Here is a 16,526-nt window from a genome sequence, read left to right as displayed (position 1 = left end):
CTGCGGCCCCGTCCCCCGCTCTGAACCCAGGACCCCCCGTCCCTGTCCTCGTCCCCATCCCGGACCCCATCCCACCCCAGTTCCCCAGTCCCCACCGTGGGTCCCCCTCCCCCCTTCCCACCCCAGTCCTGGCTCTGTCCCTATCCCTGCTCTGTCCCCTGCTCACCATTTTGGGGCGGTTTCACCCCACTTCACCCCAGAGGCCCATAGGGTCCCCCATCCCCTCCACCCCTTCCCCTTCCTGTTCCTCTCTTTCCCTTTTGCCTTTTCCTTTCTCTCCTTCCCATCGCTTTTCCCTTTCATTTCCTCTCTTCCTCCCTTCTCTGCCCTTTCCTCTTCTCTTCCTCCTCTCCTTCTCCCATTCACTTTCCCCAGTGCTTTTCTCTCCTCCTTTCCTTTTCCTTTCCTTTCCTTTCCTTTCCTTTCCTTTCCTTTCCTTTCCTTTTCCTTTCCTTTCCTTTCCCTTTCCTTTCCTTTCTCTTTCCTTTCCTTTTCCTTTCTTTCCTTTCCTTTCCTTTCCTTTCCTTCCTTTCCTTCCTTCCTTCCCTTCCTTCCCTTTTTCCCTTCCCTTCCCTTCCCTTTCCCTTCCCTTCCTTCCTTCCCTTTCCCTTCCCTTCCCTTCCTTCCCTTCCTTCCCTTCCCTTCCCTTCCCTTCCTTCCCCTTCCCTTCCCTTCCCTTCCCTTCCCTTCCCTTCCCTTCCCTTCCCTTCCCTTCCCTTCCCTTCCCTCCCTTCCCTTCCCTTCCCTTCCCTTCCCTTCCCTTCCCTTCCCTTCCCTTCCTTCCCTTCCCCTCCCCTTCCCTCCCCTTCCCCTTCCCCTTCCCCTTCCCTTCCCCTTCCCCTTCCCCTTCCCCTTCCCCTTCCCCTTCCCCCTTCCCCTTCCCCTTCCCCTTCCCCCCTCCCCCTCCCCCTCTCTCCTCTCCTCCCCTTTCCCCTTTCCCTCTTTTCCCCCTTTCCTCCTTTTTCCCCTTTTCCTTTTCCCCTTTCTCTCTTCTCTTCCCCTTTATTTTTTCCTTTTCTTCCTTTTTCCACTTTTTTCCCCACTTCTTCCCCACTTTTTTCCACTCCCCCCCACTCTTCCCCCCACCTTTTCCCACTTCCCTCCTCGCTCCTTCCCCTTTCCCGTTTCCCCTCCTCCTTCCCCCTCTCCCCCCTCCCTCTTTTCCTTCCCCCTTCCCTTCCCTCCCCTCCGGCCCGGCCCCGCCGCCCCCCGCCCTATAGGGGCGGTTCGGGGAGGGCTCCCGGTCCCGGCCCCGGCGCAGCGGCACTGCGGGGCGGCGGCGGCGGTGCTGCTCCGGACCCGGACCCGGTACCGCGGCACCCCCGGTAACACCGACCCACACAGAGCCCGGAGAGCGGTGAGGACACGGGGACACCGCGGGGACGTGGGGACACGAGGGACATGGGGTTACCGCCAGGGTATGGGGACACGGGGACACCACGGGGATATGGGACATGGGGACAGCATCGGCACTGGGGGGTTCCGCAGGGCTGGAGGGGGGGCACGCGGGCACAGGGACCCCCGCGATTGGGGAGACCCCCCTCTCCTCATCAGGGCATGGGACCTCTGGGATATTGGCGCGTCGGGATGCAGGACTCCCCCGCGGGGATACAGGACCTCCGGGATATGGGATTCCCAGGATGCAGAATCCCGGGCTTTGGGACCTCAGCCCCTCGGGATATGGGACCCCTGGGTATAGGGCCTTCAGGGTGAGGGACCCTTGGGATAGAGGACCCCCGGGACGCAGGAATCCCCGGCTCTGGGACCCCCAGGGCTCGGGACTGTTGCCGTATGGGATCCTCGGGATGTGGGACCCCTGGGATTTGGGACCACGTGATGCAGTGCGCTCAGATTCGGGACCCCCGCAGGGCAGGGACCCCCGGGTCGGGCAGCGCTGAGGTTTGGTGTCCATGGGGACGAGCTGGGGCCGTTCCAGACCGCTGTCCCCATCGCCACTGCCACGAGGCCCCGTGGGGTCGGCACGCAGGGGACAGCGGAGCACGGCGGCACTGGGGGACACGAACACCCCCTGATCGCAGCACCCAATGCCACTGGGGACACGGCTGTGCCCACAGCTCTGTGCCCCGGACCCCTATGGGTTGGGGACGCGTCTGTCCCCGGGGCGGTGCCACCCTGGTCCTGGCACGGGGCCACCGGGGACAGCCGTGCAGGGACAGCGCGGACACCGACGGCCCCACAGTCCTGGGAGCCGCGGGGACCGGGGATGGGGACACACACATCCCCACGCGGGGTCTCATCCCCACTCTTGCTGTCCCCGTGCCCATATGGGGGACAGTGCCGAGTGCCACCTCCGCCCCGCGCTGTCCCCCGTGTGGGACGGGTGGCATTGGGTGGCTGTGGATGAAGGGAGCAGTGGGGATGGGGAAACTGAGGCAGGGGACAGGGGACAAGGTGGGCGCGGGGTTTGGGACGGGCAGTGAGGTTGGGGATGGGACAGTGGCACCACGGGGATGGGGAGTGGGGATGGGGACCTGAAATGGGTCTGGGGGCGTGGGATGGGGGACAAAGGGCTGAGAATGAGGGGCCAGAAATGGAGTTTAGGGACAAGGGAGCAGGGATTGGGACTTGGGATGCTGGGATGGGACGTGGGATGTGGAATGGGGACAGGGGAACGGGGACTCGGGACCTGGGAGGGGGTTTGGAGACGTGGAATTGGGGTTGGGGATTTGGACCCGCAAATTGGAACATGAGGGAAGGGCTGTGGTCTGGGGACTGGGGTAACTGGGAGAAGAGGAACAGGGGGAACTGGGACTGGGGGAACTGGGACTGGGGGAACTGGGACTGGGGAATGGGGGAACCGGGGACCAGGGAACGGCTTCTGGGGAGACCACAGATGGGGACCACAAACCCGAGCCCGGGTACAGGGACCCGGGGACGGAGCGACCCCGACAGCGGCACGGGAGGGGCTGAGGGGGGGGGGACCCGGAGCCGCCCCGTCCCATCCGTGCGCTGAGCTCACGCCGTTCTCAGCCCGCATCCCCGCTCCCCGTGTCCCGGAGCGATGTCTGGGAGGTGCTCCCTATTTTCAGCACTGCTCCGTCGGACGCTGGTTCCAATTAGTGCGGCTGCGGCGGTTGGGGCAGCGTTCCCGGGCACAGCCTGGCCCTTGTTATCCTTGGAGGGCCGCGAGCGCTGCGGCCGCGGCTTAAAAATAGGAGCAATAACCGAAGGGGGGGGTTATATATATATATATTTATATATATAAAGCTGGAAAAAAAAAGGGGTGAAAGGAAAAAAAAAAGGAAAGGGGGGGGTCCTGGTGGGGGTGGGGGTGCAGCTCGTGACACCCGGTCTCAGCCCGCCGGCGTGGGGCTGGAGGGAATAAAGCAGAGGAAGTCGCCGAGGAGGGGGGGAAGGCCGCAGTGTAATTTGATTAAAAGGGCATAAAGGCGTCGGGAGCCGAGATTGGGAGGGGGGGGAGGCGGAGGGGGGGTGCGGGGGTCCCAGCACAGCCCCACTGTGAGCCCTCAGAGCAGCCCCTGTGCGCGGGGGGGGGGGCAGTGGGGGTGGGGACGGTGCCCCCCCCGCAGTGCTCAGCTGCACAGATGCTCCACTGCGCCGCGTACCCCCCCCGACCCCCGCTCCCCTCCCCCTCACCCCCCCCCTTTTCCTCTCCCCGCAGACCGCCATGGCCCCGTGCCGCGCTGACGGACGCCCCATCCCCGCAGCACACCTCGGGGTGCCCCCCCGCCCCCCGCCGCCATGGGGGACTCCTACACCGCCGCCTTCCCCAGCGCCGCGGGGCTGCTGTCCCCCTCCGTCAGCCCCCAGGCGTCCCCCGGTCCGTACGGCCCCGACTACGGCCCCTTCGGGCACCCCTTCCCCACGGCCACCGCCACCCAGGACGTGCTGGGGGCTCCGGTGGTCGTGGCCGCCAAGGGGCACCCGACGGGCGACTGTTTGCCGGGGGTGTACCCCTCCTGGAAATGCCGCACCCCTACGGCTCCTGGTATAAGGGCGGCATCGGGGGGGGGCTGCCGGGGGGCTCGGGCCGGCGGCCCCCGCTTGGTGGGACGTGCACCCCAACGGGGGGTGGCTGGGGGGGCCGGGGGCGGCCGAGGGCTGCAGGGCTCCCTGCAGGCTCAGCCCGCGCTCAGCCCCCCGCTGCCGTCCTACGGGGCCGATTTCGGGGCGCTCAACCCCCCGCCCTACGGCGGAGCCCCGGGGGTGACCCCCGACGGCGGCGGCACCGCCCCCGAAAAGCGAAGCGGGGGGGGGCAAAGCGCTGCGAGGAGGAGGAGGGGGAGGAGGAGGAGGAGTGGGGGGCGGGGGCTCCCGGGGGGGCGCGCCACGTGCGACTGCCCCAACTGCCAGGAGCTCGAGCGCATGGGGGCGGCGGGGCCGCGCTGCGGAAGAAGCCCGTGCACAGCTGCCACATCCCGGGCTGCGGGAAGGTGTACGGCAAAAGCGTCGCACCTGAAGGCGCACCTGCGCTGGCACACGGGGGAGCGGCCCTTCGTGTGCAATTGGCTCTTCTGCGGGAAGCGCTTCACCCGCTCGGATGAGCTGGAGCGCCACGTGCGCACCCACACCCGCGAGAAGAAATTCACGTGCGTGCTGTGCAGCAAACGCTTCACGCGCTCCGACCACCTCAGCAAACACCAGAAGACCCACGCGGACCCCGCGACCCCCAAAGCGCCCGCGGAGCCGCCCCCCCCCCGCGCCCCCCCGAACAGCGCGGCCGCCCTCCCCCCGCCCCGCCCGGGTCCCCGCTCCGCTCCGTCGCTCCGTCGCCGCGGCGGGACGCGGGCAGCCCGAGGCGGGCAGCTTGCTGGAGATCTGACCCCCCCCCCCTTTCCCCCCCCCTCCCCCCCGAACTCCTTTTCCCCCTCCTCGGTATTTATTTCGGGGTCCCCTCCCCCCCCCACCGCTCATCCAGAAACAGCGGCGCGCCCCGGTATCAATTTATCAATTGTAATTTATGTCTTAAATTATGGCGTGGGGGGGCGGTGCGCCGGGGGGGTTGGAGGTGGCACTCCCTTTGTTCCCCTCCCCACTTTGTTTTCTCCCCCCCCCCCAACTTTTCTTACCCCGCACAGAGCTCAGGGACCAAGTTCCCCCCCCTCCCCCCCCCGCCTTATTATCCTGCCCAGGTTGTGAGGTGCTGATGTACCCCCCTCCCCTTTTAGCTGGCGACCCCCCCCAAAAAAATAATAAACAATAATGCAATAAAGGGATTCACCGGGAGCAGCAGCAGCCTGTGGTGCCCCTTCCCCCCCCATCTCACAGCGGGGAAACTGAGGCACAGGGACACGGTGCAGACACGGCCCAAACAGTGCCCCGATGTGGGACGTCCCCACTCGGGGTCGGTGCACCCCACGCTGTGTGGGTGGGGGTGGTTCTGCTCTGCCCCCTTCTCCCCCCTCCCTGGGTCCTCGTGGGCCCACATCCCCGCACTCATGACCCCATGTCCTCGGATCGGGGTGTCCCCATGTCCCTGTGGCTCAGCGACCCCACAAACTCCTTTTGGGGACCCACTGGGACAGCAGCAGTGACCCCACAGCTGCGACCCTACACACGGGGGTGTCCCCAAACCCCGGGGGCACCCATAGAGGGGTCCCCACAATCACATCTGCGCTCGGGAACACACGTGTGCGTCCCACACACGCTCAGCTTTGCCGTGGGGTCTGCGACACGTGTGGGGCCACGTGTGACCGAGGACACCCCGACGTCACGCACCGCGGGACACCCCCCCGCTCTGAGCTCCCGCCGCACCGCGGGGCTTTTTTGGGGCGTTTTGTTGCGTTTCTTTTGGGGATTTGTTGTTTTTTTTTTTGAAAACCCAAAAAAAGGAAAAAGGCGGAGGGAGGAGGAGCGGGCGGAGCGCCAGCGCCCATAGGGCAGCGCCGCGTCCCGTGCCAGCGTGGCACAGCCCCGAGTGCCACCCGCGGGCGCCACGCGTGGCACCGCACTGAGTCACCGCCAAAGGGCTGAGGGGGGGGGGGACCCGGGAGGGGAAACTGAGGCACAGGAGACCCCTTTCCCCCCCTTATTCCTGCACTGCCACAGCACCGTCCCTGCAGTGCCACCCCCACGAAGGGGGGATTTGGGGTGGTGGGTGCCAGCTTGCATCGTCACATCTCCCCCCCCCCCCCCAAAAAAAAAAGGATTCGGTTTTTAGGGCTTTTCCCCCAAAACGCCGCTCGCCGTGGGTGGGCCGCTGCCAACGGCGCCGAGCACATCCGTCCGCATCCCGGAGCCAAACCCCAAACGGGAGCCTCCCCAAAACCACGCCGGTCCCAAAGCCACCCTCGGCCTCCGAGCCCCCCCCCCCCCCCCCCGGCTTTGGGGATTTGAGGGGGGGGCGGCCACGCCAGCGCTGCGGTGGCTCTGATGTCTCCCAGCGATCGGCGCCGTCCAAATCGTTGTCTCCTATCAAACCCCGCTCGCTCCGTAACGGGTGAGGAATGCAGGGCCCCCCACCGCAGCCCCCCCCGCCCCCCCCGGCAGAGCGTTTATTTAATATCCTGAAAAAATTAAAATAACTCCTGCGGCCGCTGAAGGAAAACACGGAGATAAACGTAATAAAAGCGACCCGAAAGTGGGATTTGGAGTGGGGGGGGGGGGGGGAGAGCCCGGGAAGAGGGGCTGGGGGAGATCCAAATGGAGGGGATGGGATGGGGGGGGGGGGGGGAGAGGGGTGCGGGAACCCAGGGGACCCTCTCATAGCGACCTATTCTCATATGGGCTCCCGGGAGACCCCAATGCGGGGGGATTCCCGTAGGGGAACCCACGCGACCCCGACGCACAGGGATGCAGGTACCCACGCGACCCCAGAGCAGGGGTGGGCACCCACGGGACCCCAACGCTGGGGATTCCCATGGGAGCCCTCCGGAGGGGGACGCAGGCGCTCAGGGGACCCCAATCGGAGCGGAACTCCATAGGGCGCTCCCGGGGTCACAGCGGCCCCTCCCAACCGCAGCGATCCCACAGCGGCGCCCGTGGGACCCCAACAGCACTCCCATAGGGGGCACCACGGCACCCCGACGGAGCGGGGACCCCAGTGAGAGCCCTGCGGGAGCGCGGAGCGCGGACACGCGCACTCCCCACGCGGAAGGAGCGCTCCCCACGCACGCGCGCGCCAGCAGCGCCACGCGCCGTTTCCCCGCCCCCCGCGAGAGGGCACCGCCTCTCTTAAAGGGCCAACGCCGCCGGCTGTGGGCCCACAAAACGATCAGCTCCCGTTACCGCGCGATTTGCCATAGAGCCTTTTTACGAGGAGAGAACAGACACAGAGCGGGGAGGAGGAGGGGGATGAGGGGGGGAGGAGAGGGGAAAGGTGGGGGGAAGACCCTCGGTGCTGCCCGACCGCTGCGCGCGCAGAACCGCGGCCCCTTTAACACCCCCCCCCCTCCCCATACGCACGCACGCGCAGTGCGGAACGCGGCGCCGTTTGACCCTCGCGGCGCTCCGTCGGCGGTGGAGCGGCGCTCCGGGCGCGGGGTCGCCATGTGCTCTCTGGCGCTCTTTCCCCCCCCGCCCCCCCCGGGGTCCGTCACCCTCTATGAGTTCAATAACGCTCTGATCTGCGGGCGGTGGGGGGAGCCGCTGCCGCTCGACTTCCAGAGCCTGGTGAGGAGTCTCCCCCCCCCCCCCCCAAAAGCGATACGTGGCACAGACCCCCACCCCTTTCCCCTAAAAGTGCTCTTGGACCGCTCCCCCCCCCGTCCTTCTCCCCGAAGTCTGCTGCGCACCCCTTCACCCCCCCACTTTCACCCCCAAAAAGCAATACCTCCTCCGCCTCGAAGCGAACCACCCCGTGCTGAACCCACCCCGTGCTGTACCCCCTTTGCACCCCCTCTTTCTGCCCCCCCAGCTCGCTGCCCTGCCCACGCTCACTCTGCTGAGGACGGCCTGAAGGGTCCCGGCCGCCCCGAGCCGGGGGCTCAGCCCTTCCTGTACCACCGCGAGGCACTGTGGAAGAGGGTCCTCTGCGCCTGGTGAGTGCCCCCCCCCCAAATAGTGCTGGTGCTGAGCCCCGCAGAGCCCCTTTTGTTACTGCCCTACACTGGGGCTGTGTGGGCTCCGCTGCACCTTCAGGACCCCACAGAGGTCCACGCAGACCCCATTTCTGCGGCCTCCTCACCTCCCCCTGCCCCATCCAGGGCTTTGTGGTTCTGCTCTGAGGGTTTTTTGGGGGCCGGGGGGGGGGGGCTCAGTGCTGGGCCCCCAGTGTGGGGACACGGGGACAGCGTGGGGTCCCCACATGCACACTGATTTGTGTCTCTGCAGGCGGGACGTGGGGCTGTGCGGGCTGCTGAAGGAGATCGTCAGTGCTGAGGAGGAGGGTGAGTGGGGTCAGGAGGTCCCCGGAGCTCCGCAGGGTGCTGCTCCGTGCTGCCCCATTCCCGTGGATCCCCTCTCGGTGGGGCAGTGCTGACAGCCCCGTGCTCTCTGCAGGGCTGCAGTGGGTGAAGACGGCCCTGAGCTGCGTCCTCACCGTGTGCCGCTGGCTCTCCTCCCTGCATGGCTCCCTCCTGCCGCACCTCTCCGTGGGTCTGGGGGCTCTGGGACAGCGCGGTGCCGTGGGTTGGAGGGGGGGAGGGGGGCAGAGCTCCTTTCTGCATTCAGTGTGGTGGTACACAACTGAAAACACAGCGGGTTCCCTTCTGTAACGGGAGGAGAAAGGGTGCTGAAAGGAGCTGGGGCAGCAGAGAGCTCCAGAGGGATGGGAGCGGAGGAGGGAAGGGGCCTGCACTAACTTCCCCACGTCTGCCCTTCCCCTGCAGCTGAGCAGCGAGGACATGATCGCTGCCTTCTCACAGGCGGTGGATTGGTGAGTGCTGTGTGCTGTGAGCACGTCCATGCACGTGTGTGTGTGTGTGTGTGTGTGTGTGTGTGTGTGTGTCACCCCCTCCTCTGGTACCTCCACGGCTGCAGAACGGGGCCACGGTGCTCTGTGCTCAGCGTCCCCAGCACAGCGATGCTGAGGGAGGGGGTTCCCATCGCCTGGGGCTGCTTGGTCCTGAGCAGCATTCAACTTCACCAGGGCTTTGTTCAGTAGTGAGCAGGGACTGCTGAGCAGCCTGGGAGTAACTGCCAGCAGGAGGAACTGAGCGCTGAAAGCTGAGCTTTATTTTGGCGGTGGCTTTGGGAGCGGGGATTGACGGGGCCTGGGCTGCTCCCCACCCCCTTTCCTCGACCCCCCCAGGGTCGGCTGCAGCGTGCGTGCCTTCGCCTGGCACCCACACACCAGCAAGTTCGCCGTGGCTCTGCTGGACGACTCCGTCCGGGTCTACAACTCGAGCAGGTGAGGAGGGGGCAGCGCCCACCCACCGTCCCAAACCCACCTCGAGCACGCGCCCGGGACCCCTCCCCTCCGCCCCCATCCCCAGAACTTCTCACAGAGCTCTGCTGGGACCCTTTCCCCCCCACCCCCCACCCCCCAGCCAGGCTTTCTCTCGCCCTTCAGCCTCGTTTCTCCTCTAGGTCTCCCTGCTCCCCCGGCGGGTCTCGGCAGGCGTATAAAGCCCTCCTTAAGAGAAGACTGTCCCGGCTCATGCTGCGGCCCAAGCGGTGCTGCCCCGCTGAGCCGCTCTCCCCCAGCTGGGATTTCAAGCCAGCGAGTGCCAGCCCTCCCCCCGGGCTGTGGGTGCTGAACCACACGAGGTGTGCTCCGGCCGCGCCCGTGTCACCCGGCTGGGCCCCCTCTGTGGCCCCTACGGGCACCGCTCACACCGGGACCCCCTCCCCATGAGCTTTAGGCACCCACCGCGGTCAGGGCTGGGCAGAGGTCCCCGGGGATGTCCCACGGTGTTGTGACCCCACTGTTGCCCCTCATCACGCCCCCTCCCCCCCGCAGTGCCACCATCCCGTCGCTGAAGCACCGTCTGCAGAGGAACGTGGCCGCCGTCGCCTGGAAGCCGCTGTGTGCCTCCATCCTGGCCGTCGCCTGCCAGAGCTGCGTCCTCGTGTGGCACCTGGACCCCACGTCCCTGTCCACCAGGTGACGTTCCCACAGTGACGTTCCCATACTCGTGTCCCTGACCCCGCAGCTCACGGCGAGGGCTGCCCGCCCCGTTTCGGGTTAAACCGGGCTGCTGTCCGTCCTGCTGGGGGTACAGAACCCGGTGTGGTGCATCACCAGGCGCCGGCGTCCCTCCTGTCCCCCATCAGCTGTGGTTGTTGTCCCCGCAGACCCTCGTCTGGCTGTGCCCAGGTGCTGTCCTACCCCGGGCACAGCCCGGTCACCAGCCTGGCCTGGGCCCCCAGCGGGAAGCTGCTGCTCTCGGCCTCACCGGTGGACACGGCCATGCTGGTGAGCGTGGGGCCGTGTTTGGGGTCTGGAGCCATCACTCAGGAGGTGGTGTGACCTTTGGGGACAGCGTTACCTCAGAGGATGGTCCTGAATTTGGGGCACTGAGATCTGGAAGCGTCAGCGCTCCTCAGCCCACCACCTCTGGGCTGTGGTTGGCGGTGGGAGAGCTGCGAGCCCCCCGCCCCTCTGTGCCCCCCTCCAGGTATGGGATGTGTCCACCGAGAGCTGTGTCCGGCTGCAGTGGTTCGGGGGCGGCGGGGTCACCTTCTTGGCGTGGTCCCCCGATGGCAGTAAGGTCCTGGCAGCCACTCCCTCAGCAGTGTTCAAGTGAGCTCCTGCCCCGCTCCTCCCTCCCTTTGTGTCCTCGCCGCTCCCCTTACCCCCGTGTCAGAGATGGGGGGTAAAGCCAGGTCCGACTCCTCGGGCTCCTCTCAGAGGGGCTGAACTGGGGCAGATTTGGGGCGGTTTATCCCTCTCACACCATTCTGTCTCTTACAGAGTGTGGGAAGCCCAGACGTGGACGTGTGAGAAGTGGCCCACGATCAAAGGGCGCTGCCAGGTGGGGTGGGCACGGTGAGGAGGGGCATTTCCCACCGTGTGGGGGTGCGCGTGGCACTCTGACGTCCCCGTGCCCCACAGACGGGGTGCTGGAGCCCAGACGGCAGCCGGCTGCTCTTCGCAGTGCTGGGGGAGTCCATCATCTACTCCTTGTCCTTCTCTGAGTACAGGGGTGAGTGACATCCCCCCCCCTTTAGAAACAGAAGTGCGGATTTGGGGCGGTGGGAGAACCCACGCGGAGCGGAGCGGGGAAGCAGAAGCGAGCGGGCTCCTGGGGGCTTTGTTCCAGGGGCGATGCAGGGGCACGTGGGAGGTTCCAAAGCAGCGTCGATCGTGGCAGATCTGTCGGAGACCGCCTTCGAGACGCAGTACGGGGAGGAGAGGTGGGTCTGAGGGCACACAGTGCTGGGAGGTGGAGGGGCCCCGTGCCCCCCCCCCCCCCAGCAGCTCCAGCCCTGGGGATGTTGGTGGGTGCTCACTGTGCTCTGCTCCAGGATCGGAGGAACGGTTCAGTCCATGGCGTGGGACCCCACCGGGGAGCGGCTGGCGGTGATCATCCGAGGTCAGAGCTGTGGGGGGGGGGGCTGCTCCATGCCGGCTTTGCCCCAATCCCCCCTTCCTGCGGGGTTGGAAAGGCTGTGCCCTCTTCTCACTGTGGCTTTGCCCCTCCACATGAAGCATTCCCCCCCCCCCCCCGTACCCCCCTGCTGACTTTGAGCCGTGTCTGCTCCCAATATCCCTCGAGGAGAGAGCACTGTTCCCTCTCAGACAGATGAATCACCTCTCCCCACCCCACCTCGAGCTCTCCGTGTTCCCACAGTGCCCACATCGCACCCTGACCCCCCCAGCCCCGCTGGAGCAGCAGCCTCGGGATAGCTGAGCCTTAAAAGCACGGCAGTGACAGCCCCGGGGCTGCCGTGTCCCACCTGAGCTCGGCCGCTTGGTTTTGTTGTCCCTACAAAGGCGGTGGGGGAGGAAACCAGGAGGGAAAAGCTGGAGGGCAGCGGGACGATCCCACCTGGAGAGGAATCCCCACATCAGCCTCAGCTCTCCGCCCCTCCGCCTCACGGCCGCTTCCCTCCGCTGCAGGAGATCCCAGCGCTGCGGGGGCACAGACGGTGGTGGCCGTGTTCCGCACCCGCAACAGCCCCGTGTTCGAGCTCCTGCCGTGGTGCGTGGCACCGGGGTGGGGGATTGTCACAGCACTGTGGGGTCGGCTGAACACGGGCGCTGCCGGGGTGGAGCAGAGCCATCCCACGCTGCTGCTCCCGGGACAGCAGCCCGGGGCTGTGCCGCTCTCAGTGCTCCGTTCCCTCCTTTCCGTTGCAGCGGATTCGTGCGGGGGGAGCAGAGTGCCGAGCCGCAGCTCGTCGCCTTCCAGCCCTGCTTCGAGAAGGGAGCGCTGCTCAGCGTGGTGAGTGCGCTGCGCTGCGGCGGGCGGAGGTGTCCCACGGGGGAACCTTCGGCCGCATCTTCGCACCGTTGTCCTCCGCAGTGCTGGTCCACGGGGACCATCAGCCACATCCCCTTCTTCTTCCTGAGTGGCCGTGAGCCCTTGGCCAGCCCCGCCGTGCGGACGGGCAGCAGCAGCGTGCGGGAGCAGCCGCTCTTCTCGGAGCTCTGAGGGCAGCTCCTCGGGGCCGGGGTTCCCTGTGGGCTCCGTTCCCTCTTCCCCGGGCTGCGGTGGGCTCCGCTCCCGTCCTGCACCACCTCAGGTTGTGTGCACCTCCACGGGAACGGCCGAGCACGGTGCAGAGCAGAGGTGACTCCTCCTGCTCTGTCCGGACCCACGGAAACACGGGAGCTCTTCCTTGGGAAGTGTTTTGGGGTGTATGTTCTTGAAGCTTCTGGGGCTCGGGTGCTGCACATCGGAGTTCGGAGCGCACCTGCAGGAGAAGAGCCATCGCGTGCCAAAATTAAAGCAGATTTAAGGTGCCCGCCTCAGTGTTCGTGTGCAGCACAGGGGGGTGGGAGCCCCCAGCTGAGTGCTGGGGCTGTGGGGGCTCCTTGGCCCTAAATGCAGCCTTGGGGCTTCACCCCGAGGGCGTAAGGAAGCACCCGAAGTGCTGCAGCTCAGTTGGGCCCAGCACAGCCCCACACCTTTCCCTCTCCACCCATTTGAGTGCTGCTGCAGCCCCGTGCTGACCCACGTGAGCCCGGGCAGTGCTGGGGGAGCAGATGGGCAGTGGGATCAGGGGGACGCTGAGGGGGCAGTGCTTAACCCCCAGGATTACACGTGGTTAATCCCTGGGATTACGCTGTAATCCCTGCAGTGGGGAGGGCCCCGCTCAGCCCACACTGCAAACTGCCAGGACCCTCAAAGCCCTCCTGAGAGCCGAGCCCCAAAATGGGACACAGAAACTGCTCCTTCACCCCACGGAAAGGACGGCAGCAACGGGGCTGTGCTGGGAGAGCCACGAGGATATGGGGTAAACTACAGAGCACAGACTCACACCGGAGAAATTCAGGGACGCTTCACCCATGGGGCTGCCCAGTTTGGATGTGCTGCTGGTAGCTCCTGCCCGTGGCGTCACAGGACGGTGCTGAGCGTCTCCTCCTCCTCTTCCTCCTCCTCCTCCTCCTCGGGGCTCGGCTGGCAGGGCAGTGCCCTCAGGTACTCGAGGTGCAGGCGGGTATCGGCGCGGCTCCTCCGCACGTAGCGTCCCACGTAGGCGAGGAGGGCACTGAGCCACGCACCCACAGCCACCAGCACGGCCACGTCTGGCGCCCGGCGCTGCCCGCTCCCCACCAGGGTCTCATTGCGGCCGCCGGCAGTGGGGGGAAGGCCCTGGGGACCCCCCCAAGGGCAGCGGGAGCCTCGGGGGCAGCAGGGCAGCCCCAGGGCCAGCAGGAAGAGCCAGGCTGCCCACATCGCCCCGCAGCTGCAGCAGGAGGCAGTGAGGGGGGGTCCATGTCCCCCCCAGGACAGCTGGGCTGGTGACGTTCCCCTCCCAGGGGCAGCTGGGATGGGGGGAACTGGGGTGGCGAGGCTGCGGCTGCTTCTCCATCCCCGTGCGTGACCCTTTGCACCCCCCTGCGCCCCATGGACACCCCCAAAGCGGCTCCCACTGCCCGAGCAGCAAATGCACTGGGAACGCACTGGTTTTTACTGGTGTTGGCAGCCAATACATTACGGGTCAGTCTTCAGAGTGCTGAATCCTAGAAGCCCCTCGATCTGACAGCTGTTCTCACACCGGTCCAACGCTGTGACCGGGACCAGTGGCACCTCCAGCTCACAGCACAGCTGCTTCAGTGTCCTGCTGTGACACAGTAGGACTGGTTCCCAGCAGCAGCCCATGCAAAGTCCCAGCACGGGCATCCCGTGGGGGTGGGGACTCATCCACTCTGTGCTCCCACCCCACGCTGCAGTGCCAGTGTCCTCCGGGCCATCTCCAACGCCCCCTCCCGTGTCCGGTTGCCCCCGATGAAGCCGCTGGCGTGCACGAAGACACAGCCAGGGATTGCAGCGAGCTGGGACAGCGCCTCGTCACGAACACCCCGCCAGGGCTCGGGGAGAGGAAGGCTGCAGTGGGGGGGAAAGGGATGGGGGGTGAGCTCCCGTCCCCTCGTGGCAGGGGACGTGCTGGGGACGGCTCTCACCGGCTCTCGAAGCTGCGCGGCCCCACTGGGACACTCTGCAGCCGCCACTGCCCACTGCGGTCGGGGAAAAGCACGAGCAGGAGCGGCTCGGGCAGCGCCAGCTCCTTCTCCAGGATGAAGAGGTGCTCCTTCCAGGGGCAGCCGCCCTGTGGGAGCTCCAGCATCACCCCGCTTGCATCCACCTGGAGAGGGAACACGGTGTGGCTGCGTGGTGGTCCTGCCCTGTGCCCCAGCACTGCCCTGTGCCTCAGCTTCCCCCCTCCCCCTCCCCACGTGTGACTTTTCCATCTGAAGAGCTCCTCCACCAGATCAGCCCCTGCACTGTGGGGATGCACCACCACCCCGGGGACAATTCAGGGCGCACAGAGAGTGTGGGAAGCAACGTGACAGTGTGTGGTGTTATGGGGCTGGATAAAAGGGGAGCGCACGTGCCTGTGGGGGTGCAGAGACATAAACGGGGTGCACGGCCATTCCCTGAGCTCTGCACGGAGGTTAATGCTGAGGGGACCTGACCTCCCCCTGCCCCAGGGTTCTACCCACCCTTTAAACCCCCACCCCCCAAAAAACAAGCGTGGGGAGCACCTCAAAGCGGCGCTGGATGGCGTCCTCCACGAGCGCCCGCGCAGGCAGCCAGGCACGGTGATAGTAGTCCAACCTCTCCATGAACTCACTGCCCACCAGCTCCATCGCCCTCCTAAACCCCGCCTGGGGATGCAGCACGGGGTCAGCAGAGAACCCCAAAACGCAGCCCTGCGTCCCCCGTTTCCCACGTGCCCCCTCCCCACCTCGGTGTCCTGGTCGGGGTTGTTCCAGCGGGGGTTCAGGTGGCCCACGCGGGCGCTGAGGTTGGTGGTGAGGGCGTAGCGTGGCTCCCCGTCCGTCTGCGCGATGCCGTTGTCGATGGCATCGATCTCCTCCACGAAGTTCTCGTACAGCTGGGGGACGGGGGGGGGTCACAACACCTGGGACAGAACCCCTCTTTCCTGGGGTGATTTCCTCGAGGGAAAGCCGTGCCGGTGGGGTGGAAATACCTTATCATAGAGCACGGTCACAGCGGGGCTGTCCTCCGGCTGGCCCAGGAGCCCAGCAAGGATCTGAGAGCCAAAGTGGCAATAAACCAAGCCGGCGCTGCTCAGCTTGGTGGTCCAGGGCTTGCTGGGCTTGAGGCTCTGCATGGACTGGGTGAAAGACCTGCAGGGTCGCAAAGTCAGCCCGGGGGGGGTCCCCTCTGCGGTGACCCCACGTGGGTGGAGGGTCTCACCTCTGGTGGTGGTCGTAGCGGTGCCTCCCGGGGTCGTATTCACCCCCCACATCCACCACCACGTCACACTGGGCCAGGCGCTGGGGGTCCCGGGTCCGCACCACCTCCGCATCCTGCTGAGGCACGGGGTGAGGCTGGGGGGCTCAGGGTGGGACTGGGGGGGGGGGTCAGGGACCTCGAGGAGGGAAATGGGGGCAGAAGGGCGGACACCACGTGGGGCTGAGAACCCCACTGAAGGAACGGGGACCTGAACGCGTCCCCACGGTGGGCCCAAGGACTCTGACAAGGGCTGGGGACCCCAGGGCGGCCCCGAGGAAGGGTTGGGGACCTGAAAGTGTCCCCCGGGTGGGGGTGGGATCCCCGGCGTGGCTCTTAATGAGACCGTGGGCCCGAAGGGTGGCACCGGGCCCAGGCGCAGAGGGGTCCGAGCAGGCCGCGGCCGTACCCGGTAGCGCGGCAGCAGGCGCAGGAGGTAGCACGCCAGCGCCTCGTCGCAGTGGAAGGTGCCGTCGTGGGTACCGATGCGCGGGGCCGGCCCGGTTCGGGCGCGCGTGGGGCCGGCCCCGCTCCCGGGAACGGCGGCGGCCATGAGCGGAACGGCGCGCAGAGCGCCGCGCATCACTGCGCACGCGTGGGCCGCCTCCCGGGCACTGCGTATGTGCGACCCCGCCCCCGCCCCGCGTTCCCACGGCGCATGCGCCCGCCGCGCTCTGAGCCCCGCCCTTCTGCCCCGCCCTGACCCGCCGCGCATGCGCACAGCACGCGGGCACGTGGATTTGGGGTGGGGGACAAAGGGGGGGGGGACACAGGGACACGTGGGGACGCAGA

The 16,526-nt window shown here is 66.8% G+C and overlaps 3 protein-coding genes across 3 annotated transcripts; 2 read left to right on the top strand and 1 right to left on the bottom strand.

Moving 5' to 3' along the window:
- Positions 1–3,723: 3,723 nt before the first annotated feature.
- On the top strand, positions 3,724–5,185 carry SP7 (Sp7 transcription factor). Its single transcript, XM_065754659.1, is given in 7 exon segments — positions 3,724–3,937; positions 3,940–4,005; positions 4,008–4,082; positions 4,085–4,362; positions 4,365–4,424; positions 4,426–4,726; positions 5,151–5,185. Coding segments are annotated over 7 exon segments (1,029 nt in total).
- A 2,285-nt stretch (positions 5,186–7,470) lies between these two features.
- Positions 7,471–12,461, top strand: AAAS (aladin WD repeat nucleoporin). The gene is made up of 17 exons (XM_065754658.1): positions 7,471–7,600; positions 7,838–7,961; positions 8,254–8,309; positions 8,422–8,513; positions 8,751–8,797; positions 9,173–9,271; positions 9,451–9,630; positions 9,824–9,967; positions 10,159–10,279; positions 10,482–10,606; positions 10,778–10,838; positions 10,919–11,009; positions 11,127–11,220; positions 11,332–11,399; positions 11,927–12,008; positions 12,167–12,251; positions 12,333–12,461. Exons 1-17 carry the CDS (start codon positions 7,471–7,473, stop codon positions 12,459–12,461), a joined length of 1,728 nt encoding a protein of 575 aa, XP_065610730.1.
- Positions 12,462–14,165: 1,704 nt separating this feature from the next.
- On the bottom strand, positions 14,166–16,317 carry MYG1 (MYG1 exonuclease). Its single transcript, XM_065754673.1, has 7 exons — positions 16,144–16,317; positions 15,699–15,811; positions 15,469–15,628; positions 15,223–15,372; positions 15,020–15,142; positions 14,438–14,619; positions 14,166–14,360 (listed from the first exon to the last, which is right to left on the bottom strand). Exons 1-7 carry the CDS (start codon positions 16,315–16,317, stop codon positions 14,174–14,176), a joined length of 1,089 nt encoding a protein of 362 aa, XP_065610745.1. The 3' UTR covers positions 14,166–14,173.
- Between the last annotated feature and the right edge of the window lie 209 nt (positions 16,318–16,526).

This window comes from Cyrtonyx montezumae, unplaced genomic scaffold (genome assembly GCF_038088225.1).
Source record: "Cyrtonyx montezumae isolate F1298 unplaced genomic scaffold, pur_monq_1.0 scaffold_92, whole genome shotgun sequence".
In the NCBI taxonomy this organism is placed as follows: domain Eukaryota; kingdom Metazoa; phylum Chordata; class Aves; order Galliformes; family Odontophoridae; genus Cyrtonyx; species Cyrtonyx montezumae.
Note: the sequence above shows the minus strand (reverse complement) of the source record. Positions and strands in the feature narration are given on the sequence as shown.

Bases quoted from the DNA above. Each gene is read 5' to 3' on its own strand.
- MYG1 (XM_065754673.1), bottom strand. From the start codon at position 16,317: ATGCGCGGCGCTCTGCGCGCCGTTCCGCTCATGGCCGCCGCCGTTCCC. The intron at 15,629-15,698 runs GTGAGACCCTCC...GCGACCCTGCAG, and splicing joins CGCTACGACCACCACCAGAG to GTCTTTCACCCAGTCCATGC. The intron at 14,620-15,019 runs GTGCTCCCCACG...TTCCCTCTCCAG, and splicing joins CCATCCAGCGCCGCTTTGAG to GTGGATGCAAGCGGGGTGAT.
- AAAS (XM_065754658.1), top strand. From the start codon at position 7,471: ATGTGCTCTCTGGCGCTCTTTCCCCCCCCGCCCCCCCCGGGGTCCGTC. The intron at 7,601-7,837 runs GTCTCCCCCCCC...CTGCCCCCCCAG, and splicing joins CTTCCAGAGCCTGGTGAGGA to CTCGCTGCCCTGCCCACGCT. The intron at 11,400-11,926 runs GTCAGAGCTGTG...CCTCCGCTGCAG, and splicing joins GCTGGCGGTGATCATCCGAG to GAGATCCCAGCGCTGCGGGG.